At 41.7% G+C, this 25,259-nt stretch overlaps 1 protein-coding gene across 1 annotated transcript in view; it reads left to right on the top strand.

Moving 5' to 3' along the window:
- The window catches only part of LOC146318500 (kin of IRRE-like protein 3), a 462,133-nt gene extending 438,043 nt beyond the window's left edge, over positions 1–24,090 (top strand). Inside the window, exons 13-16 of the mRNA XM_084730401.1 lie at positions 9,439–9,507; positions 13,587–13,696; positions 13,813–13,899; positions 23,020–24,090. Of these exons, the coding sequence (XP_084586527.1) occupies positions 9,439–9,507; positions 13,587–13,696; positions 13,813–13,899; positions 23,020–23,496 (743 nt within the window). The 3' untranslated portion in view covers positions 23,497–24,090. The remainder of the gene's footprint in view (positions 1–9,438; positions 9,508–13,586; positions 13,697–13,812; positions 13,900–23,019) is intronic.
- The last annotated feature ends 1,169 nt before the right edge of the window (positions 24,091–25,259 follow it).

The following is a 25,259-nucleotide window of genomic DNA, read 5'->3' as shown; positions in this document are numbered from 1 at the left end:
AACAGTGGCATCTTGTACACAAACAGGCATTTAAAGGGTTAAAATCCTAAAAATTATGACGGAAATGATTTTTATGATTAAAACTTGAGTCAGAAAAAAGAAATAGCAAAAAAAAAAAAAGGGGAAAAATACATTATATATACACACAAAATATGTATGAGGGTGCTTAAGGGGATTTTTTTTTGAGGGTGCACCAAGTGTTAAATCAGCAGTGATGTAAACAAGACACCTGGGTGGACATGCAAATTTTTTTGGTGGAGGCAACGAGTGTTTGTTGCCAGCACCAATAACTACTGCAACTCTTTTGCTCCTTTTGTATCCATGCACATGTCCTGCTTGGCTTGGCTCTGTTTGACTCAGTGGAGTTTGCACTTACTTGAAGGTGTGCATTGACTGATGACACCCTTGTTTTTAGTTGAGCATCAGAACAGTGGATAAACATTTTATGTCCTAAACAAATTATTTGCAATTGAAGGTATTTTGATACCTTAAAGCTGTTTAAAGGTGCTTTAGGCACTGAATGACTCCATCTTGCGTGTGCACAGTTCGAGTAGTAATACCAACAAAGTCACCTGTGAGTGACCCCCCCCTTGATGACCCCAGACAGGCTATATCTTCCAGTGTTGTCAGAGGATCTGTTCCTTTTTCCTTCTCGCTTTTGCAGGTGTACTACAGTCATAGTATTAGCTCAGAGCTAATTTTTGCTATTAACTAAGTGTAGCTAGCTAACAGTAGCTGAAGTCAAAGTATTTAGCAGCCTGTTGCTGGTAGCCTTGTGATCACACATTGTTAGTCGGAGCTGTGAGGTGCTCGCCCTCAAAGGGCTGCGGCAAACTGTCCCTCTGGGAAGCGGAGTGTTGCTGTTTCACCAGCATTGTGGATGCTGGATTCTTCAGATCATCATCATCTTACAAATGGACTCTCGACTGGTAAAGTACCAACAGGGTCCGACGTTATTTTTTTCCTATTTGCCCTGCAGGGCAAGTACTCCTCAAATCTACTTGCCCCATCTAAATTCCTACTTGCCCTGTCTAGGACGTTCTTTTCCTATATTATTTATATATAATATAATATATGATATAATTTATGTTCATTATTTGTCGTTAATGTGCTGTTGTTTTGATCTTGTTTGTATTATTTTAACATGTTCAGTAAACTTCAAGCTCAGCTCAACATTATATTTAACCGTGAATTTGTACAGATCAGTGCAGTCAGATCAGTGAAATGTTTAAGCACTGTTCCATTGTAATTAAACAGTAGCGGTTAATAGGGTTGTGCGGTTGGAGGAATATATCGTCTATTAATGATGGGCTGAGTCCAACACCGATTGCTTTTTTTTTTAGGGCATTGATTTTTAGGGCAAAATCATTTTATTCTGCTAATGTAATAGTCTGTAGAGTGAAAGCCTCTGCTCTGCATCGCGCTCTCATCTAGCAGCGTAGTACACATCCACTCAGCTGACCATGAGTGCACTGGGCTGGGTGACGAGTGAGAGGAAAACAGCCTGCAGAGTTAGACTGTTTACACTGTTTTTGCATGGTGAATTAAGGATGTATTTTGACCAAACCAAAGTTGTTACCATAAAACAAAGATTGTTGGAAGAGTGGACAGACCAACAAAGACGGTTTTAGTGAGTTCCATATGCTTTTCTGTCAAGTTTGAATTAAGTGTATTGTTACCGGCCTGAGCATTCCCCTTTAAGAAGGTGGCCTTATGAGTAGTGTGTTTTTGTTAGTAGCCAGTGCGTGGCTGTGTCGTTGTTGTGTGCACGCCCGCAGAGGAGCATGCGTGTCCTTCCCCTCCGGTGAGCTATGTAGAAGTTACGCTAGTTATAGCATCTGTAAGTTGCATATTCAGAGTGATAAAGCTCAAGTCTACGGCCATAACAGTACTGTGTTGTAATGCTGGAAGAAAGAGAAGAGCCTAATAGTCCCGGTTCATGTGTTCAGGTATTCCGCCTCCCCTCCTCTGTGAGTGCGAAATCAGCCCGGACTGCTTGTTACCAGCGCCAAACGAGCCAAGCTAAGGTACCAGCTGTTCCGTACTACGGTTAGGAACTACGAAGCTGAGAAGGCAACAGTATTTTCCGAGGAGTTAACGAGCCAATTAAGGTTGTCTTAGTTTAGTAAAAGAGAGAAACTTGAATTCAGAAGGTGATTGGTTGTATTTCTCCATTTAAAATGGAAAATAAGTGTGAGAACATGTAATTTCTAGACACTTTGTGAGTTTATTTTGTCTATTGGATGTAATGAACGCATGCAGCATTCATAACATAGTGAATTTGCCACTTGCGCACATCTCCCAGCAGAGACCTGAGAGGACGCTAGGAGGTGGGAGGGGGACGAAGATGTTGCCAATCCGATGGATGGGCTAATGATGATCATTTTGAAAATTTTTACATATTGCCCAACTCTACCAGTTACACCCTCCGTACACTCTCTGAACAGTTGAGCCACCTGTTTAACACTGTCATTGCCACAGCAAAATTATCCATTTTTATCGGCTTTAGCCAGGAATTCTCTGCAGACAGTGCAGTACATAGCCGGTATTGTAGCATTGTAGTACAGGCACGGATATATTTATTTCCACAAAAGGAGAAACATTCTGCATCTCTTTTCTGTTTCATAAGCTAATTTTGCTGACTTTGGCTTCCAGCTTTCTACCATTATATTTGAATGAATGTCTGACGTCTGCACGTTAGCAGAGACCTTCAGCCAATGGAGGCAGAGGCACGCTGTAACTGACCACTTCGGGGCTCCAAAGTAACAGAAAGGAGAGAGGAAAAACATAATAATGATAATAAAAAAAAGATCTGAGTCGGCGCTTGCCCAATCTGGCATATCTGGGCAGGTTTTGCTTGCCTGCTGGTTATTGTTAGTTGTCCCAGGCAACAGCTGTTAATGTCGGACCCTGACCAAACTCAGAGCATATTGTACTTTGTCGGTGAAGGCAGTGTTTTCATTCCCTCTACCAGCTTAGCTGTGCTCTGATATCTTGTTTATGGTTAGCGACAGTGTGTCCGCTTGAGCTAACTTTATTATGAATGGTAGCATCTTTGATTGTACCTGGTTTACTCAGTAGTTTAACAATAACAACCTGTTGTTGAGGCTGTGTTTTTGGTCCCTCTCCTAGCAAAGGTGTAGTTTGTTTTATCCTATTTTATGGTTAGCTGCATTGATTTTGCTTGAGCTAATCTGATTGTTTGGGTAACAACATGACCATACCTGTCTTTTGTAGTTGCATTCCTTCTTTGGATTTAATTTAGCTTTTAACGGTTGGCAGCAGTGCTTTGCTGTGCTAATTTAATTTCTCTTGGTGGCGACTCGGTCGTAGCTATGCTGTTTTTGTAGTTACAGCATTCCTTATTTTGGCTTATTTTGTTTTGTACAGTTGTACCTATGCTAATCTGTTTTAAGACTTGATCATACTTGCTGTTTTTGTAGTCACAGCATATGTGGATGGGTTTTATTTTTTACAGGTAATGGCAGTACTTTCATTTGAGCTGCTTTAATTTTTGCTTCTTTTGGATTCTTTTCACAACTTTGGTTGGTGAAGACAGTGTTTCTGCTCCCACTCCCAGCATACGTTGTTTTTCAAGTGTTGTTCTTCATAATTGGTGGCCACCATTATGATGAATTCTCATTGTTGTACCACCTGTATGACTCCTCTGCGGCCTGAAGATGGTCATGACCTTTGGCCCTCATGTCTTGGTCTTGCGCACCTGAAGGAAGGCCTTTCAGAGGACCCTTGTATGAACTGCAGCTTCATGCCCCTGGCAGTGGGGGCTGTGAGACTGGTTGAGGTAGAACAACTTTTAGGTGGTGTCCCCTCAGCAGAAGAGCTATCTCAAGCTCACAGGCTGTCAATAGCCCGACCTAGTTGGCCAAAGCATTGCACTGTGAAGACTGAAGGCACTTCCTCCAGGAAGAAGGAGTGTAAGCTTGCTTCCAGAGTGGACCTCCTGACAGCAGAACTTAATCAGATTAAGTTCATCTTTCTAGCCCTCCAAACTGGGACTGGAACAGTGTGCATGTGTCTACTCCTCAATGTTGGGTCCAGAGGATGACATTCTCTCGACGACAGGGAATTTGTGGAATATGGGGCAGACTCAGTCTCCTGTGACACTGTCTCTCATACCTCAGAGGCAGGTTCCCACAGTTCAGGGGGATGCTCAGAGGGGGATGTTCAGAGGGTAGCTCCATGGGGCCATCATTCATGTGGCCTAGGCTCACCTGCAGCTAGATGTGCTGCAAGCCCAACCAGCTGCGCAGTTCGGTCCCAGCTACATTTACTGTGCCTCCTTCAGAGGAATACCTGAAGGAGTTGCATGCACATTGGAGAGATTCCAGAGCTCTCTCTCACGCAATGTCTGATGGCCAGACACTGGCGGCCATGCAACTGCTGTTGAGACGACAATGGTGTGTCCATCATCCCCATGTTGTGTCAGAGAGATGACATGATGCATGCAGCATCTCATATGAGCCGCCAAAGTAACTCAATGTCACATCTTATGCTCACCCTGTCATAGCGCTGCCTCCTTGCTCTATCCCCCATGGCAAAAAAGGGCCTTCATGATACTGGGCACGCCCGTGGGCTCCGTTCCACCCTCCCGGGAGAGCATCACAACAGATGGTTCCCTCTCAGGGTAGGGTGCAGTGTGGCAGAACAGAACAGCTCGGGGGCAGTGGTCTGCTCAGGCCCGCATGAGGCTTAGCCAGCCTGAGGGCAATGTATCTACTGGGGAAACAGAACAAGGTAGTGGACTTCATTTCCCGCTGCAAGCCTCCTCCAGGGGAGTGGCGGCTTCACCCAGAGGTGATGCTCCGCATCTGGGACCTCTTTGGCAAGGCGGAGGTGGATCTTTTTGCCTAGGCAGAGACTACCCATTGTCCCCTCTGGTTTACCTGGATGGAGGAGCCCAGCCCTCCAGGGCAGGATGCCCTCAAGTGACCAGAGGATCTTCTTTATGCATTCCCGCCAGTACCTCTGATTATGGTATCATATCAGTGGGTTCTTCTTCATCAGGGCCAGCAACTGGCCAGGACATATGTGGTTTCCTCTTCTGCACAAACTCTGTTGCTGCTCGCCATAGTGCCTTCCTGACAGGAGGTCTCAGCTGGCTGGCCGGGACTGGCATCTCAACCCTTGCCTCTGCAAGGGCCAGCCCGCTGCTGAACGAATATATAGGCACCGTCCATGACACTGTTCTGGATGCTATGGGAACAGGTGGCGGCTGTTCTCTGTTTCATGTTCAGGCAGGAATTAGGACCCTGTTTCTGCAAAGTACAGAGCCTCTGACGACACCTGAAAACATAGCCTCTCAAGTCACAGGTGACTTTGCTGGTATTACTACTTGATCTGCGCATGCATGAAATGGAGTTATTCAGTGCTTAAAGTGCTGCCTCTGGTGGTCATCCAGGATTCATAGAACCGTAGTTAAACTTTCGTTTACATCAGTACTAACTAAATAGAACTATCACCATGGTGATAGTTCCACTCCAGTTCCACTGCTTCGCCGATGATATCCAGCTCCTCATCTCCACCAAGACAATCTCCACTGCCACCCACTCTACCCTGACTAACTGCATCACTGAAATAAAATCCTGGATTCAAATCAATTTCCTCAAACTAAACTGCGACAAATCCGAAATAATCATCATTGGTCCAAAAGCACTCACCAAATCCACCCAAAACCTTCACTCTCAACATCGACGCCACCTCAGTACCAACCTCCCCTCACATCCGTAATCTTGGCATCATTTTTGATCAAACCCTCTCCTCCAACCAGCACATCAGACAACTCACCAAAACAGCTTTCTTCCACCTCAAGAACATTGCCCGTCTCCGTCCATCCCTCTCCTCCACAGCTGCAGAAACCCTCATCCACGCCTCATCACCTCCCGTCTGGACTACTGCAACAGTCTCCTCTACGGCTCACCATCAAAAACCCTCAATAAGCTCCAGTACATCCAGAACTCTGCCACCCGACTACTCACCCATACCCGCACCCGTGACCACATCACCCCCATCCTCCACAAACTCCACTGGCTGCCCATCTCCCAGAGAATTCATTTCAAAATCCTCCTTATTACATACAAAATCCTAAATAACCTGGCCCCACCCTACCTGTCTGAACTTCTTCACCGACACACTCCCACCCGTGCACTCCGCTCTGCTGATGCTAATCTCCTGTCCCCACCCATCCGGAACAAGTACAAATCCTGGGGGGACACGGCCTTCTCCATCGCTGCTCCCACCCTCTGGAACTCACTCCCTATAAGCCATTCGAGATTCGCCCTCTCTCCCCATATTGAAAAAACTGCTCAAGACTCATCTGTTCAACACCGCTTTCAACCATTGACAGTTTCTTCTCCTCATCCCTTGTTTGTTTGTTTTTTTCTCTTTCCTTTTTGTTGTTTGCTATATTGTTGTATGTTGTTTCTTCCTTTCTCTTTTCTTTTTGTCAAGCGTCTTTGAGTATTTTGAAAAGCGATATATAAGTATAATGAATTATTATTATTATTATTATTATCAGCTGAAGCATGAAAAAATGTAATAATATAATAAAATAAAGCAGAAGGTACAAAAAGTAATGCAGGAGAAAAAAACACAAACTACAAACCACAGAGATTCAGTCAAAAGCTCCAGAGGTACTGAGAGCTGAACACACAGACACTTCTTTCTCTGTGCTCTCCTGAACAGATAAATTGAGTCTCATATCAACACATCTTCCCTTTTTTCATTACTATGGATAATAGATATAACACTAAACATTTCTTTATTATTGGGAAGTAAAGATTCTTGAGATTCTTTAAAGAAGGAGCTTTAAACCCCAGACCTTATAACAAGCTACATAAATCATTCTTTCTCTATAATCATATATAGCTTTACACCATTAGCTTTTCTGAAGCCATGTCTTTTTGTTTGTTTGTTTTTGTTTATTTTATTTTATTGTATTTTTTTGTTGTTGTTGTTCTTTCTCGTTGCTTCCTGAGACTTGATTTTTTCTTATATGGTGTAGCAACCTGGGGGCCGATTTCACCTAATTTCTTAGGAAATGTGTTGAGATCGCTCTCACCTCGCTCAGCCCCCTCTAGTGTGCCCTCAGTTTTAACCTTGGGTCCTGTCTTAGCTGATGATGTGCCTGGAACAGCCAAAAGGTGTCATTTGTCCTGTTGTGAAACAATTCCTTGTTCTGCCTCCAATTCATAGGACCTCACAGATGTGGCTCAACATTACATGTGTGAATCCATAATTCCAGGCAAACTTCATGTGTCAACTTCAAACATCACATTGTTTGGCAGTATCAGATAAAATTGTCTCGGGATCCCATGTGTGAAGAAGATTTTTTTATCACAACTTGACAGTCTTTGCACTTTATGTGGCCATTCTGTATTTTCTTACAACAGACTTGTGAGTGCCTTAGTGTTTGGAATAAACCTGCCCACATAGATAACTTAACCTAATGGCCTCTGTTGTCAAGTCTTGTTTGTTGGTTGTGGCATCTCCTCTGCCACTCTGCTTTTTCAGGGTAAGTCTGAATAATAAATCAATCAAGGAATCAAGGTAATTTATTATCAATATATAACATAGGGTTGTTCAAAGAAATTAGAATTGTAGTTTCTTCATGCTGCACCCAAAATATAACATGTATGCAGATTCCCATTTAAATTCAGATTGGATGGAATAAGAATAATTAGGCGTGGGAGAAATAATGGAAATAACTGATTCTTAGATGCGGACGTGGAAGATTCTGAATCAGTTCATAAAAGTCAAAAATCTGTTTTCTAAATGTTAATTAATATGATGTTGACAGAGCAAAAAAGGCACTCTGCTTCAAGGGCAGCGCAGCACCTGGATCATCTACAGCACACACACACACTGCAGTTAATAAGGAGAGATGTACTTCATATTCTCAAAAGGCAGTGGGGGCAATCATGTTTTGATTTAGTTTCTAAATAATCATGTTTGTGAGACAAAAGGGAAGTGTACTGTAAATCCTTTCTACCATTGCTGAGAGACATTAAGAGCTGAGGAGCTGACCAGCGACTGGCTATAACAAACAAGAGTAGCTTACAGCATTACACAACTTAAAACACCACTGTGGTGAAGAAAATCACTGTTTGCTCAGTCTGTTCACCACTAAAACTCGACACCAGCTCTGCATGCTGGACAGCGATGTCTTGCCTCAGAGTTAACAGTGCAGTAGAGAGGCTGCTCTCTGCTGGAGACAGAATGTTAATAACAACACACACAGCAAAACACTGTACCTCCCCTTTATTTTGTTATTCATATACAGGCAGGAGACTGTATGATGCTTTCAAAATGATTCATTCATTAATTAATGCAATTAACTCTTAAAATAAAAAGTCAAACAAAGAGATTCCCATCCCTTAATGTAACATGCATCATGCTAGCTTCTAAATGATGCTGCTTCTTGAGTTTTGGTGAAGAAGGCTGAATATGACCATCTGCAGAAAAATCCAGTCTGATTTGCATCCCCTGGCTTAAAGCTTAAGAGTTTGATGCATTAATTGAGCTGTATTTTGTCTTTAGCGTCTTCATCCCCTCAAACACTTCTAGGAACCCTGCTATGATTTCATTGTGCAACTGGGTCTGGTCCTCTGACTCAGTGGCTAGCTGCACTGAATTCCTGTCAATAATGCAAACTTTCTTTAGCCACTGCTTCTCACATGCTCGTGATCCAAAAATGGGCTGTCTTTTCTCCATTACTATAGAAAACAGTGCATGAATCACTTTTCTCTCTCCATTTCAGTGTCAGTTTGCACATACCTTTAGTGGGAATTGGCACAATCACACTGTGTGCCAGAATTACATGACTGGCTTTTGAATCTCAGGTCTGCCACATACTGTTCAACAGACTTGTTATGTATCCCTGTAGAGTGTAATAGAAAACATATACCTCTCATAAGTCCCATAATTAATTCAAAATAAACTTTACTGAGAAAGAACCACTTTCTCAAACTCTACAGACTGGAGCACCATCCCAAGTTAATACATAAAACAACATATCAGTACATACCCATTCATGAAATTTATCCATAATGTTATACAGTCTATCAGAGAGAACTATCTGCTATTATTAGTTAATGTTGCTGTAACCTTTGATTTAGGTTCATGCACAATCCAGCTTCCAGCTCTGGCTTGGCCGATAAGATCCTTTAAGAAAACCTTGTTTCTTTTATTTCTAAAGTTTTTGTCTAAATATAGAATTTTCTTTGCCTCTGTTCATATCTGCTTCACTGTGTGAAGGGCAGGATTTCCCATCCCACATATGATTACATGTTCAGGCAGAGCCTGATGGCCTGTAGCACTGTCGCTGGAACAGAGGGAGAACATCGGAGAGAACACTTGGTCTTGTTCTCACTTGTTCTTTAAAGGGTGACTTTTAACTGTTCTTTTCTTTTTGTCACACAGAGGATGTCCATCTGGTCATGTCTTCTCTTCCTGTGTCCCTTTCACGCCAGAGAGATGTGAAAACAGAGAGTAAGGCCTTAAAAAGTGTTTGAATGAGTCTGTGCTCTCAGCATGATAAGCAATGCCTGCTGATGCTTTCACTGGGCGAGTGTTGTCTTTTTCCCAACTTTGCTGTTGTATAAATAAAAAAAAAATATCACACGGTAATATTTCCTCATCAACCATTTTCATAGCATAGTGTAACATGCATGTCCACTTACATACATGGATACATGCCAGCATAGTTTCCAGTGATAACAATTGGCAAAAACAAAAACTGGAAAATGAAAACATACCATATGTTGTATATGTTGTTGTGTGATGTCAAAGTTAGCTGGAGTGTAAATACATTTGAAAGAAGCATTTGTGTTTCAATCCACGTGTGGTTTTATGCAACTTTTATAGTCATTGTTTCACTATGAAATTACAAAGAGCAATTGTAGAGAAAGAATCAATTGTTGAGTCTTTTTCAGAGGTTGTCAAATTACCCATGCTTTAAATTGGTGGCTCAAAGGTGGGTGATTGTGAAGTCTCATTCCCAGAGCGGTGTACTACGAAGCGAGATTAATGGGTTAGCGAGCTATGTTGAGTCTAAAGCCAGGATTTTCAGTGTCACGAAGGTGGCTCTCTTTTAACCTGGCTAGATCACCATGGTAACTAAACTCATAACCTGGTCGGGAGCAGGTTATGTTCAGAGTTTATGATTAAATTGTCTGTAAAACGTGCTGTTCTTTAACTAATTATTGTTCTAACAAGGTTGTTTATGAGCGATATAGCTTTTAAACTGAGGGAAGACATTAAAAATGAAAAGTTGTTGAGCTGTATGTTCGTAATATCACAGAACAAATCCATATAATGTAAAAATGTAACAGCAGCACAAACTGAATGCATCACGCTGTCATGGTAACCTCCGTTTGGTGATGCAGAGTCATTTTTCCCCGTTTGCTCCAGATCATTTTAACATTTTATTGACATGGTATATAATCCACACAGTAAAATAATGATGAAGCAACTACAGACACTTTGAATACTTTTTACTGTTATCTGTTTTGTCTTGGTGATATTGCAGCTCAGATCACTGATTAGAAAATTCATCATCATTTATCACAGACAATCTTAAATCAGTTACACTCATTTTACGTTGGTTTGGTCAAAAACTTCAGTGATGTCCACGTCTCTGTCATCATAGGACAGTGTCAGACAGACTTCCTCATGTTTAAATCTGCTGTATGGAGTTTTATTGTTTAATGTGCAGTTTTCATGTTAGAATAAACGGCAGCATTAAGACCACATTTAGTCCATCAGTAATTTTCTGACATCATTCTTCTTCTCCTGCTTTATTTGCAGCAACAGTGTTGCTTTTTGCCGTAATGTATTTTGTATATTTTCCACAGCTCATAATTATAACAACTTGATGATTTTGACTTAAGTGGCTCGCGATCGCTTCATTTCATGCGGAAGAAGAGTCAAATGACGCAACAAACGCCCCTTTTATGTGAGCGTGCACAAAGCCTTAAGATGAGAGCCTGGATTAACAAAGCAAGTTGATAACCACCATCATGATACCTGTTATCTCTGAGGTTTTAGGCTTTGTCGATCCAGATTATGCAAAGAAAGCCTGGCTGTGTTGAGCTTCCTTCGTAGTACACCCCTCAGGTCGTCAAATACTGATGTTTGGAGAATGAAAGTCAACAATCAACTATCTTACTGAGAGAGATAAAGTCTCTCATCATGGGCTAGATTTTCTAAAGCCTGAAAACAGACCCAAGAGGAGGAGCAGAAGTCTAGTTTTCTCTCAGACAAATTGCATTATGCTTAAATGTTATTATGGAACCTTTGCTCAGTGATGCCAAAAATAAAATGCCAGCCCCACCTTAAGCATTCCAGCAGTATAGCTTCACTGTGTGACTGAGCCTACACTAAATATATAATCATTAGGTCAGTATACGTGTAGAGACACAGAAATAAAAGCCCCTTTTACACAACCTGTTCCAGGCCAGAATATTGCATCGTTATCTTGGCTTACCATCTGTGTAAAAGGTAGAGGCAGACTGGAGGGGTCAGTTTCGTTCTGCATGTGTTCCACTAAGGGAGGCAGTAACAGAGCTGAGTCAATGTCTGTGTAAAAGGGTAAGGCTGCATGTCATATCAGGATGCTGCTGAGTTGCACATTCACTGCTGTTTCTGACTGTGTTCTTTAAATTATGCACTTATTCCACATACCTGTTAGTGTTACAGTTCAACTAGGTGGAGGACCCAAATGCAGACAACAGAGAGCAGAGCAGTTCCAAGAAATTTAATGATTAACAAAAACAAACAAAAGCTTACACCAATGTAAGGGAGGGAGTCTCAAACAAGTCAGAGAAAAACAAATACAAAAACTTACAAAGCAACTAGAACTCCAGGAGATGCAATAATCAAAATTCCAGGGAAGGAAAAGCCCAAACACATCCATCTAAGAGAAGAAACACGGACAAGAAACGAGTATGAACCAACAACAAAAGAGGACAAGACACAGGATTAAATACACTAGGGAGGGGAGGATAACAAGACACAGGGGAGGGCAGTCAATGACAGGTGAAAATAATAGGTGATCAAAAGGAGCGGGAAAACAGACAAAGACAGGAAGTAAAACCAAAACACATGAGGGAGGAACAGAAACTATCAAATTTAACAGGAAATAACCAACAAATTCATGACAGCTGTTTTAAGCAAAGAAAGAAGAACAGACACTTTTTACAACACTGACACAGAGCTGCATGCAGTAAGCAAACAGGCAGGCCTAGAGAAATCAAGCCCAAAAAGAGAAATCATCACAAAGTGATCTTTATATCCTAACTGTTGCAGCAGAAGCAATGCCCCATTTGTCCAGGAACACATAAAAAGCTTTATGGTATAAATCCATGAGGTCATCAGCCCTGTGTCTGATAAGACAAAAGTAGAAGAGTAGAATCACTTGCTGTTGTGTTATGCCATGCCTGTTTTGATTCAACGATGCTGGCACGCTGTGTAAAAGGACACACTGGGGCAGCTTTACACTGGCACTGCTCTGTTCAATGTGAAAACAGAAAGTCAGCTTAAAGGCGAGCCCTTGTTGTGGCAATATTACAGGATCTCTGTGTAAAAACTGCAGAAGAGTTTCAGTGGAAAATCTTGTTATTCAATATGGGTTCATTAGTTGAATTAGTAATTCTAATTCTTGCTGGTCATTTCTCTGTGTTAAATTTATTTCATAGCACAGCCACAGCAACTATTCTGGGGGCCTCAGGTAATTACATTTGTTGGCCTCTACTACATAGTTAAAATATATAACATAAATCAATGCCACTTATGGTAAATAGCCACTTGTTCCTTTCTCAGTGACATAAATCTGCTTTCAGACAAGCTCTGTTTCACAAAAAAAATGTCTACTTTATTGACAAGCCGGCCTGTATCATTTATCTTAAATATTATTAAATATTATTATTAAACAGTATATTATTATATTTTAGTAATAACTTTTGAGAACACCAAAACCAAGAAAAACAAGAACTGAACCATACACATAACACATTTCTTCCACTTAACAATGTTGTACTGTTGGTACTGTTGGACTGTTAGTAATTAGCTTAATGGCCATAGTAGTGGGTGAGCATTTACAAACTGAAATACACAGCCACTATTAACAAAAACTTTTCCACACACTTTCAGAAAGCCAACAGAAAAGAAGATATCAGGATCATGCAAATCTGTTGTTTAGCTAAAGTAACCTGATCATTGTGACAGGCCAGACATTTTATATTCATATTCTCATTGCCCTGCTACATACAGCTGTATTATTAGAATACACATATTAATCAGTATTGCTCCATGAGGTTAAAGGACAAGCGAGTATTACCTAGATGGGATTTATCCAAGTTCTCATGTAGTAAGCTAATGCCACACTGCAGTTAGCTGGAAACACTTATTTTACTTAATTGTGTGCACCATAGTCTTCATTACTGCCGCTGCAATGAGATCTGAGGAAAGCTGTGAGTTTTGGAGCTGTCGTGAGGGAATTAGGCAGCGACATGGTGTGATACAGGACCAATGCGCATCAGCTGCACTGCTCCGTCTCTCCTTTCCTCCAGATCTCAAAGGAGTGGTTTCAGCAAAAAATGACATTCGGGTGGAGATCGTCCACAAGGATCACAATGCAGCACGGGAAAGTGACGAGCACACAAACATTAAACAGATGATGGTGAGTGCTCTGACATAGTCTTTTGTCATCAGCTTGTCAAAAACTAATTATCATTCTCTAAGGCTACTGTATTCACTGTGTATGACTACTGATGACCCTGATTAAATATAATGCAGATTGACCATGGTGAGTTCCAGCAGGAGCCTGTGTTGAAGCAGCTGGAGGTGCTCCAGGAGGAAGAGAAGGAATTCCAGCACACCAAGGTGAGTGAACACTGTGTTTCTCTGATTTGATAAGTCAGGGTATTATTACTCTCATTTAGTCAACCCTGTTCTTTCTAGTGTCTCAGAGTTTAAAGTTCAGGTCAGTGACATCTGAATCCTCACAAAGAGAATGTTCAGAGTGCATGTGTAAAAACAGCTTCAGACATGTAGAATAACACTGTATTAACTTGGGGACCAAAGTACATATTCAGCGCCTCCACTGCAGCTGTGTAGTCCATTGCTACTAATGTGTTCTGCAAGGTTGAAAATATATCCTGCATGTCAGTTCCAGAGGTAAAGAAGTAGAGCCCTTCTCCTCTGTTTTGTGGCATCTGTTGCATCATTTTTGATGAAAAGTCCTTTCCCATTCACATGAAGTTTGAACCATGTCTGTCACCTCACCCATTTTTATACTAGCATAGCTGGGTCTGTGTAGCATGCGACCAGCTTAAGTCCTAACTTTTCCGTGTTAAAGCTTACTGACACTGAAGCCAATTCAGCTGCACATCTTAGTTCACACAGTTCACACACACACAAAAAAAATCAGTTATAGTCTACTTACCCTCATGCCAGTTGAGGGTCATTTTTATTTTGGTAGTCCACAAACACTCCTGGAGATTCACAGGAAAATGACATTATAGAATCTTCCAAACAATGTAAATGAATGGTTAATTTTTTTAAATGTAAAAAAAAAAAACATAAAATGCCTCCATACTTGTTTGGTGTAAGTCTCATAACTTGACAACATGCCTGAACATACTGCACAGTGAATGGGAGCCCGAGTCACACACAGCCACTGAGCAGCTCCAGCCTACCCCTCTCCCTCCCTCCCAATCAAGTAAATGTCAGAAAAATATACATACAAACAGTCTCTTATCCTTATCCTTATCCAGTCACTTATCCTTCTTGAACATCTGTTCTCTGTTCACTCAGCCAGCTGATCTGTCACCTGTGTTTCAGTTAAAGTGGTCAACTACTGAACATTTCGGTTAGGGTTCAAATTACACAGTGGTTTTCAGAGGATACCTATTTCCTGGTGCACACAGCCTCTAAAACATACCATACAGGGATGTGCGCATCAGCATGGCCAATTTACGGATGACTCTGAAAATCATGTTACTGTTATTATGACATAAATACTGTCAGTAACTAAGTAACAAGACTGTAAGGCTACTGTTTCAAAATCAAAGACTGCATTTATTAATCAGAGCAAAAAACAAGAACAATAATCACGAAAGGCCGAAACACACTGAGAGCTTCAACTGACGCACGTCGATTGAAGCTTCTATGGGACATTGTAGACTTCAGATTAAAAATTCCAACATCACAGAACCAGCAGTATTTTAGGAAAAAGTCACTATTTACATGCATCTATTTATTTTTTTAGTATTAATATAAAGAAAAGGATGAGGCAGAGAAGGGGGATCGATGCGTGTCAATACGCTTTCATTGCGTGTTCTGCCATTTCGAACAATGCGTGTAATTTGCATTTAGTGTGTTTTGGGCTCAATGTCAACATCATAGTCTGATCTTTTCTTTGCTGTGCGTATCTCTCTCTTGCCTCATTGCCTTTACTTTCCTTCCCTTCCCCCTCTGTCTGTGGATTGTTATAATCAGAAGAAAGTGCATTAGGGCTGAAAGTTCAAACTTCAACAACGAAAAGAAAAATAAGTGACATGTTCTGTCTGTCTGCCCATCACCTCTGCTCTGTGTCAGAACCACGGACAGCACAGTAGTCTGGGTGGTACATACAACAGCGCACACAGCATGTTGTTAATCAATTAAGATACATGTTCAGAAATTGTAACGTATGTGCAAATAAGTCTGATTTTAATTATCAGTGATGGGAATAATGGCGTTAAAATAAATGCTGTTACTAATGGTGTTACTTTTTTCAGTAATGAGTAATCTAACTAATTACTTTTTCTATCGTTACAACACCGTTACTGTTACCAACACGCCATTACTGCATGTAACTGAAGCTACTCACTGAAGCTGTCATCCAACTTGGCTCACACAGACACAGGAGCTGCAAATGTGTGTGTTTTTTTCCCTTTGGTGAGGGGGGAGGGGAGGGACGAGATAACCGCCTAAGTAATGATAATTGGCTAAGGTAGAGTAAGATTTCATGTTAAGCCAACCAGAGACATCAGGTGGGCGGGTGTTTGCACACAAACTCAGCACATAGCAGCACACACACAAACTATCAGAGATGGTGAGTCAGGAGTCGCAGGGAAAGACGGCGTTTTCGAGGTGGAAATGCAGGCACCTCTTTAACCTCATCAAGGTAAAAGGTAAAAATGTACATGTTGAGTGTACATTATGTCCCAGAGCAAAGAGTTTGTCCACATCCGGTGTAAGCAACTCCAATTTAATGAAGCACCTCTCGACGGCACACGCTTCTACTAAACTAGTGGCCAAAAACACTGCTGACCCCGGTAATGATGATAGCAGGCCAGGTGCTGTTAATGTGAGCTCCGCTAACAAAGAAGGACACAGAGCCACGCCGTCCAAGTCTCCTCTATGCACCTGGCTTGTGAAACCTGTTCGAAAAAATATCCAAATTCTTTGACATTTTTAAACTTAAAAAAAAAAAAAGTAACAATAGTTACTTTCCCTGGTAACTAGTTACTTTTATGGTGGAGTAACTCAGTTAGTAACTAGTAACTATAACTAATTACTTTTTCAAAGTAACGTGCCTAACACTGTTCATTATACATATCCCAAAGCAATGGAGCCAGCTGATGCCATTTTTTTTAAAAGACTCTGATGGGAACTCATCAGGCTTTCCAAGCTCTTTCCAGTTTGTAGGGATGAGTATTAATCTTAGTAATAGTTACTGGTGTCTCCAGTTCCTCACAAGCTAAATGTTTAAAGTAGGGAATGCTCAAATTATCAAAAAAAAAAAAAAAAATATCAAAGTTAGGCATGGATGATGCAAAATTGTTTGAATACATAATTAATCTCAAGGGAGTCTGTAGTTCTATCTGTGCCCGTCTGAATCTAAGAAATTTTATGAGATGAGGTCATCTGGTATAACTGGTATGCCAGTGGCTTACTAGCCTTATTACCATGTTCATAGAAGGAAGACCTTGTCTTTAATAGAAATTAGTGCCATACTGTGATGTAAGCACATCAGATTCCAACTGTAAAGATGCATGTGACTTATATATTGCAGGAGACTGATAAAAGGCATATAGAGCTTCAAGTTGAGAAATACAAAGAGCCAAAGAAGCTAGTTAATTTTTCTGAGTTTTTTTCATGGTCGTTATTTGTGATTATTTCCCCTCAAATGTCGGCTTTACGGGTCTCCCATTGTCCTTGTCCTATCCAACCACTTTTTAACCTAGAGCAGTCGGCAGCTTTAAAATGAGTCTCCTGTAAGTAAACCACCTGAGCCTCAGAATGATGAAGATAGTGCAGTATTTTACTGTGATTTATGAGACTGTTGAGACCTTTACAATGGAGGCTGACATGTTTTAAATCTCTGAATAGAGAATGTAAGCAATTCAAGCAAGGGAGTCAAATGAGCCATTTATGTTCTGAACATAAGAGTCAGGAATATTATAATAGAGTGACAAAATGTGTTACCTTTTTAGCTTAAACTTTGAGGCTGGTGTAACCCCCTTTTTAGGTTTTCATTCACAAAGGCTAATGCGGAATCAGGATCAACCTGTGAGACTGTCTACTGAGGAGGGAGATGCACAGCAGGGTAGAGTAGCCCAAACTTGCCTCCGTAGGTCAGGGGAGGTTCCCTTGCCCGCCAAAGTACTTGGTTCCAAGTCTGAAATAATTTCACCCTGACAATGAACAGTCACAGTGGGTCTCTGTCCCTGAGCATCGCTCGCAGAGAGTGATGCGCCCAATCCAAAGTGGGTTTGTTGTCAAACTTAGGCAAGTCCTGTAGAAGCTGTGCCAAAAAATCCATTGGTTGGGTTCCCTCTGACTTTTCTGGTATGCCTACAATCTATATATTATTCCAATGTGAGCACACCTCAAGATCTGAGAATCAACCAAAGAGGCCAATTTGCAAATTTGAGCTTTGAGCTTGACTTGATGGACTCAAGCTTGTTAGTAATACCAGTATGTGTTTCGTAAATCATCAGCTTGATACTGAAAAGCAGGGCTTCTTTAGCATCAGGCAACTTCTTGGGAGAGTGAAGGAGGTCATGTTCAGGCGATGGCTGAGGCTTTCTGTTGCTTCCCTTAGGTAAGTCCAGTTTACATGGCAAGACATTGTAACAGCAGTGTGGTACAGGGTAGGTTATTTTTAACCGAATTTATCACTCAGAGTCATTTAGACAACAGCCTTGCACAAGTAAAATATGTTTTTAAAGACATTCCTCAGGACAAGCCACCAAACACATCTTGCATGTTGAGCAGTGATTTCACGTCTCTCCTATCCCTGCCTGTTGTGCTCCTGCAGTCAGATTCCTGGCTGGAGTCATTGTATGGATTCCATCACCCAGTGTGTAAACACAAATACTCCACTGGTGATCCAAGCTGAAAGCCTGGTCAGACTTAGGTTTGCCACCTTCAGCATGGAAAAATAAGGACAGCAATCTCAAGCACAGGGACACAGATCAAACACAGGGTCTTCCCTGTGGATGGAGTCCTCCTCCATGAGATTTTGAGTGTCAGATATTTTATTTTCTGCATTCTGGTGAAATTTTATGCATTAATTTGTGCTTTTTATGCATCAATTTCAAAGCCTTCTGCTACTCTGAACATAAATGTACAGGAAATGAGTCAATAAGAGTAAAGCACAGATGCATCAATTATATTAAGGATTCAAACATCAGATTAGAGATATTAGGCAAAATGTTTGGTCTGTCAATATAACTCCACCTTGGACCTCTGCACTTGTACTTGCTCCAGGTTGGATAGTCGACCGTAGCCAACAGAAAATACTTTATGGCAAACTGCACTGTTTGCCTTGTACTCACAGCCACTGACAGGACTGAGTCTGTCTACTTATGGTTTGTCTGCCCTTTAGATCTGTATTTGGACAGCTTCTCTCTTTTTACAGGTGGACGTGAGCTAAAGGTATTTGTAGGCATTAAAACAAACAAAAAAACTATGTCTGAGTTTCTGTGACCAGGGGGAGGACACTGAGTGACAAACAACTTGCCTGTCATTCTAATTTAATACTTCTTCACTATGTCTCATAAAACTGTTTTGGTTTTATTATTTCTCATGTCATTCTAAGGGCCCTATCTTACGCTGATCGAAAGCGCAAGTGGAAAGCGCAAGGCGCAATGGATTTAATTTATTCAAGGCGTGTCCAAATCCACCTTTGCCAGGGGCGGGAGTGATATTTTGCCCTACCCCGCAAAGTGGAATACACCTATCAGATTTGCCCATGTGCCTTCATTAATTCACAGACGAGTTTAGGCTGAACTTGCAATAAACCAATCAGAAAGTCAGTTCTCATCACCTTTGAGAGAGAGGTGCGCCAGCAGCGCAAGCGGAGGCAGCATGACAGCGGATTTACCAGGAAGAAACAAAGAGAAAAGATTTTCAAAGCCAGGAGACAGATCTCCTGGTTCGAGGAGTGAAAACGCGATATATGGAGACAGCAGGACGTCTCCAAAACAGCTTCACGTGTAAATAATTTATTTTATATTAACGCCTGCAAAAAACAATACAATAAATGAACCGCAAATGTCATGCAGATATGTAACTACTTATATTTTAACCTTGAAGCACGTTGAAAGTATGCTGTATTTTATCATTAATTATTTTCATCATGATCATCATTAACTCTGCTGGCTGAGGAGCGGGGAGAGAGATGGTGCAGTAGAGAGGGGAGGCGAACAGATCCAGTCCAGCCGCGAAGCTTCCCGGTTTTCGCTGGCCCACCTGAGCCAGGTGAAGGCACAGATACGCGGCTGTCTGTGCTCCTCCTTCTTCTCCTCTCCCACCTAATCATCATCTCCTCCTCCCATCCTCGTTCCTCTGACCCACTGCGAAATAATCAGAGAGAGTTTCTTAAGTTTGAAGTGCACAAAATTACGCACAGATATATCCAACCAGCTCTGATAGAAGCACACAGAGCTTTTTCTCTCCGGTTGGGCCGGACTCGTGCGGTCAAATATAGTGTCTTGTATATTTTATATGTTAGAGATCATAATTGTTTAAACATTGGTTTTCTGGATCATAACAAACACGCGGACATAAACACTACAGCTGCTCCAGCTGTCATACTGACTCATCTGATAAAGACGATCTGACAGCTGTGATCCCGTTTTCAGGTCTGCTGAGATTTATTGGGCTTTATAATTATAATAATAGTACTGTTGTACTTATTAATGAGATTAACTTCAAAGACACACACGCGTGCACTACTTTTAAACATAAATGAAAGGTGTTTGGTGATTGTAGAGATGAGTGTACGCACCTCAGCCAAGGGCAAGACACACACATACCTGCACTATTAACTTCAATATTCACACTTTATTGCCGGTAGATATGTTCAAAGGACACTTCACTAATCGACACTCCTGTGGAGAATAAAGACTCATGTATATTAAGGTGTTTGGTGATTGTGAAGCCATTGTGTTGCCAGCGCAAGTGATTTTGCTATCTTACGCCAGTGCAAGTACCATTTTTGCCATGTGGGTAAGATAGCAAACGCACTTGCGCTGGGTCTGTGCCGCTAAGCATGAAGGCAAAACAAAGGCGTGGCCGGGCGCGTTTGCTATCTTGTGCTCAGCGCATTGGAGTAAAACGCGCTTGCGCTTAGACCAGCCAAAACCTGGTCGAAGTGCAAAGTCTGTGGTCTTTCAGCACAAGATAGCACCCGGCGGGCTTGGCCGAAACACACACACGTCTTTACAATCACAAAACACAGTCATTTATGGTCATTCTCTTCCTCCCACGTGAGTGTGGGTTAGTTAAGTGTTATTCGAACATATTTTTTTTTATCAGCAATAAAATGTAAATATTGAAATTAAAAGCGTTTCAAGCGTAACACTTTTCATCAATGTTAAACAGCTGTGTGCGCATGTGTCTTTAAAGATAAACTCTCTAAAGAGGAAAATAATTATAATTTTAAAGCCTAATAAATCTAAATAGACGATGAAGGGAGCACGGCCACGATCACAGCTGTCTGATCGTCTTTATCAGATGAGTCAGCATGACAGCTGGAGCAGCTGTAGTGTTTGTGTCTGCCTATTTGTTATGATCCAGAAAAACAAGGATTGAACAGTTATGATCTATAACATACAAAATGTACAAGACACTATATTTGACCACAGGACTCCAGCCCAACCTGAGAGAAAATGTTATGTGTGCTTCTGTCAGAGCTGGTTGGATAGATCTGTGCGTAATTTTGCGCACTTCAAACTTCAGAACAGAACAACTTGTTTCGCAGCAGGGCAGAGGAGGGAGGATGGGAGGAGGAGATGAGGATTAGGTGGAAGAGGAGAAGAAGGAGGAGCACAGACCACCACTTAACTGCTCCTCCACCTGGCTCAGGTGGGCCAGCGGAACCGGGAAGCTTCGCGGCCTCTGGATCTGTTCGCCTCCCCTCTCTACTGCACCATCTCTCTCCCCGCTCCTCAGCCAGTAAAATTAATAATGATGATGATGCTAATAATTAATTATAAAATACAACACAATTTCAAGGTGCTTCGGTGTAAAACATTACCAGTTTCATATCTGCATGACATTTGCAGTTCATATTTATTGTATTGGTTTTTGCAGGCGTTACTGTAAACTATTTCAGCGTGAAGCTGCTTTGGAGACGTCCTGCTGTCTCTATATATTGCGTGCTCTTGCACATTCTCTTCTCGAACCAGGAGATCTGTCTTCTTGCTTTGTAAATCTTTTCTCTTTGTTTCCTCCTGGTAAATCCGCCGTCATGCTGACACCGCTTGCGCTTCTGGGCACCTGCCTCTTAAAAGGTGATGAGAGCTGACTTTCTGATTGGTTTATTGCATGTTCGGCCTAAACTCGCCTGTGAATTAATGAAGGCACTTGGGCACATCTGATAGGTGTATCCTGCTTTGTGCTGGTGGCGCAAAGGGCGGAGCAGGGCAAAATATCACTCCTGCCCCTGGCACAAGACGGCAAAGGTGGATTTGGACACACCTTGAATAAATTAAATCCATTGCGCCTCCCGCTTGCTCTCGATCAGCACAAGACACGACCCTAAGGCACAAGCACGTTTTACCCCAATGCGCTGAGCAAACGCGCCCGGCCATGCCTTCGTTTTGCCTTCATGTTTAGACCTCACACCCACAGCGGCACAGACCCAGCGCAAGTGCGTTTGCTATCTTACCCACATGGCAAAAATGGCACTTGCGCTGGTGTAAGATAGCAAAATCACTTGCGCTGGCGGCGCAATGGCTTTGCGCCGGGCGTAAGATAGGGCCCTAAGTGTCTGAAAACAAACTCTTGCATTAGAGTAGGGTGTGCAAATTATGTAGTGTATTCATTCAGTAAGGGACAATGAATTTTATTTTTCAATACAGGACAGGTGGCAAGTTTAGTCAGACTTGAGTGCATGCATGGCTAACTGAGCTAAAAACAGCTAGTAGGGTAGCTACAGCAAAGATAGCAGGGTGTATAATAAGCAGCAGGTAGCAGTTACTGGTGATATGCTGCACCGTATTTATTTTGAGTTAACTTCGACAGGTGGCCATGTTTTACCTGTTGCAACCTTAATCTCAGGGATTACATGTTGCAGCATTCATCCTGCAGAAACCTGTCAGGTCACGTGGGAGGAAGTTTTTAGAAAGGCTTTGGAAAGTAGCATCTTCATGCTTAAAACATACATACTTTATCCAAAATTTTAATGTTCTGGTTTGACCACTATAGTCTTACAGAATTTAAATTACTTAAGAAATTAATTGCATAGGCTTTCTGAGTCACAAGCACATGACTCACACCACTAAAGCATGTCATCTGCTCTTTTATGTTGCTTGTTTATTAATTTCTTTCTTTTTCATCTTCTTCTAATTCCAAATTAAGGTCTACTTTTGATCTTCAGAGGAACTGAGAAAGTACAGAGAGTCAATGACTATTTATTTTACTTAATAATTATTTTACTATTTTGTTTATTGTCCCACTGCAACTTTGGGAATAAACCTTTCTTGGTTCTTTTGCACATAAAAGGACCCCACCAATGGCTACTACAGTGTCAACACCTTCAACGAACACCACACCAACCCCACCATGTCCCTGGCTCCCAGCCAAACACCCGATGTGGTCCGAAGCCCACCCACTGGAACTATGACTATCGGCAAGCAGCGGGTGCCCACTGGCATGTCCTTCACCAACATCTACAACACCCTTGGAGCTGGCCCTAATCGCCTGTATGACTACAGCCAGCGGTTTGTCCTGGGCATGGGCAGCAGCTCCATTGAGCTGTGTGAGCGGGAATTTCAGCGGAGTTCACTCAGCGACTCCAGCTCTTTCATCGACACACAGTGTGACAGCAGTGTCAGCAGCTACAGCAAGCAGGATGGCTATGTGCAGTTTGACAAGGACAGCAAGACCTCTGCCTCGTCCTCCTCCCACTATTCTCAGTCCTCCTCCCAGAACTCAGACCTCACCAGGCCCCTGCAGAAACGCATGCAGACCCATGTCTAACTTGTGGGGCCTTGTCTGGGATAAAGAGGATGAAAGGGATGTTCCAAAGAGCCATTTTACCTACACAGATTAGATGTTTTTTTCAGCAATTGGTATTTCAGACAGAGTGACTTTTGAAGCTATACAACTGGTTGAAACAGCTGGAATCAAAGCATGATTTCTTAATCTTGAGCCAACAAAAAATCATTTATGACAATCATAAATCATTTGTCTGCTTTCTCTGCTCATAAACTGACTTCAAACAGTGGTTTGCTGCTGTCCCAACAATGTCACACGTCATGCACCTGCAGAATGATGGTCAGTTACAAAGAGAATATCAGACAAAAAAGAAGAGAAAAAAACAAGCAGTTTTTTAAATGAGAAAACTCAGCTGCCCCTCTGCTAGTCAAGCTAATGATTTGGAAATAAGAAAATGGCTTTTCTTATGAGCATCTTAGAGTAAAAACTGTGAGCTGGCACAGCAGAAAGCTCTGTTAGATGTTAAATTCCTTGTAGTTACCACATCACCTTTAAAATGCCAGCTACGTTAGAAATGGGTGTTTCTTTTTTATAATGTGCTGTGCATTGTTTCGGCTCTAAAATAGCCACTATTTTTCAAACGTGAGAATTTCTTCACCTCTCGCTGTATGCTTTGGGATGGATCATTCCTCATGAACCAATGACAGACTACATGGACAAGTGGCTGTGTCATCTTGTGTAATACACACAAAAAGGCAACTTTTAGGTAATTTGGGGAGGTATCTCTTTCCATTTTCTGTCCTTTTTAAAGGACCTTGTTTACAAGAGTAGCTCAAGAGTATTGAGATCTGTACTTTCTCTCATTTAATGTGAGACACTTGCAGCTTGTGTACCATATCTCTGGGAAGCTAGCTGACAGAGCAGGCTTTTCATTTCCATATTTGGCTGATATTGTGTTTTTAACACTAGAACTCTGTAAAACCCAGAATTTTGTGTACTCTGATTTAAGTACTGAATAACAATGGGTGAAGATAAAGTGAGATTCTAGCTGTATGACATTTCCCCTTTCTGATCTTCTGGAGACTCATGCCCATTGTGAGCGAGAATGAGCTGGAGACAAAATGCTATCATTAGTTGATACCTGACTATTAGATTGTTACTCAATTAAAATTAAAATAAGCCTATCTGAAGTAGTCTTTAGTGAAAATGATGCTGCCAGAAGCATTTATTATCCAAAAGGCAAATCAGCCAATACAAATGATTAAACGTTCACCAAGCACTGCCCTCCTTACTGTTGTTAAGCCAAGCTTTCCATTCTCACATTGCATTTATGCAGTTTACAGTGATAACACAGTGGCAGATTTAACATTGAAATTGGGAGTAATTGAAACACAAGGTCTGTGATTCCTTAGAGGAGTAAACAAAAGGAGATTCTTATTTCTAGCTGACAATAGAGGATTTTATCGGCTAAAATAATGACTCACAAGCAGATTCCATGAGTGTACCTAGCTAATGTAAGCTACTGCTAACTCAACTTGAGCCAGCTGAGAAGTCTCCAGCTGTTTTAATCTGACATTTTAAAACAAGAACCCTGTGAAAGTGTTTATGCAAAGTTACCTAGCAGCTGCACACATGATGTAACATTAATACTTGAAGACTGAGGATCAGCCAAGGGTGGTTGGATGGTGAAATACGGCAGGCATATTGACATGATAGATGACAGGAATACACTCATTAAGGTGGAAAAAGGAAGTCAGGGACACAATTAGTGCAGTGGACTCCTCCCCCAGCCAGACCAGCTGGAC

This window comes from Lutjanus erythropterus, chromosome 11 (assembly GCF_056507025.1).
Source record: "Lutjanus erythropterus isolate fLutEry1 chromosome 11, fLutEry1.hap2, whole genome shotgun sequence".
Lineage (NCBI taxonomy): Eukaryota > Metazoa > Chordata > Actinopteri > Lutjaniformes > Lutjanidae > Lutjanus > Lutjanus erythropterus.
The sequence above is the reverse complement of the archived record's forward strand: the minus strand, read 5'-3'. Positions and strand labels throughout refer to the sequence as shown.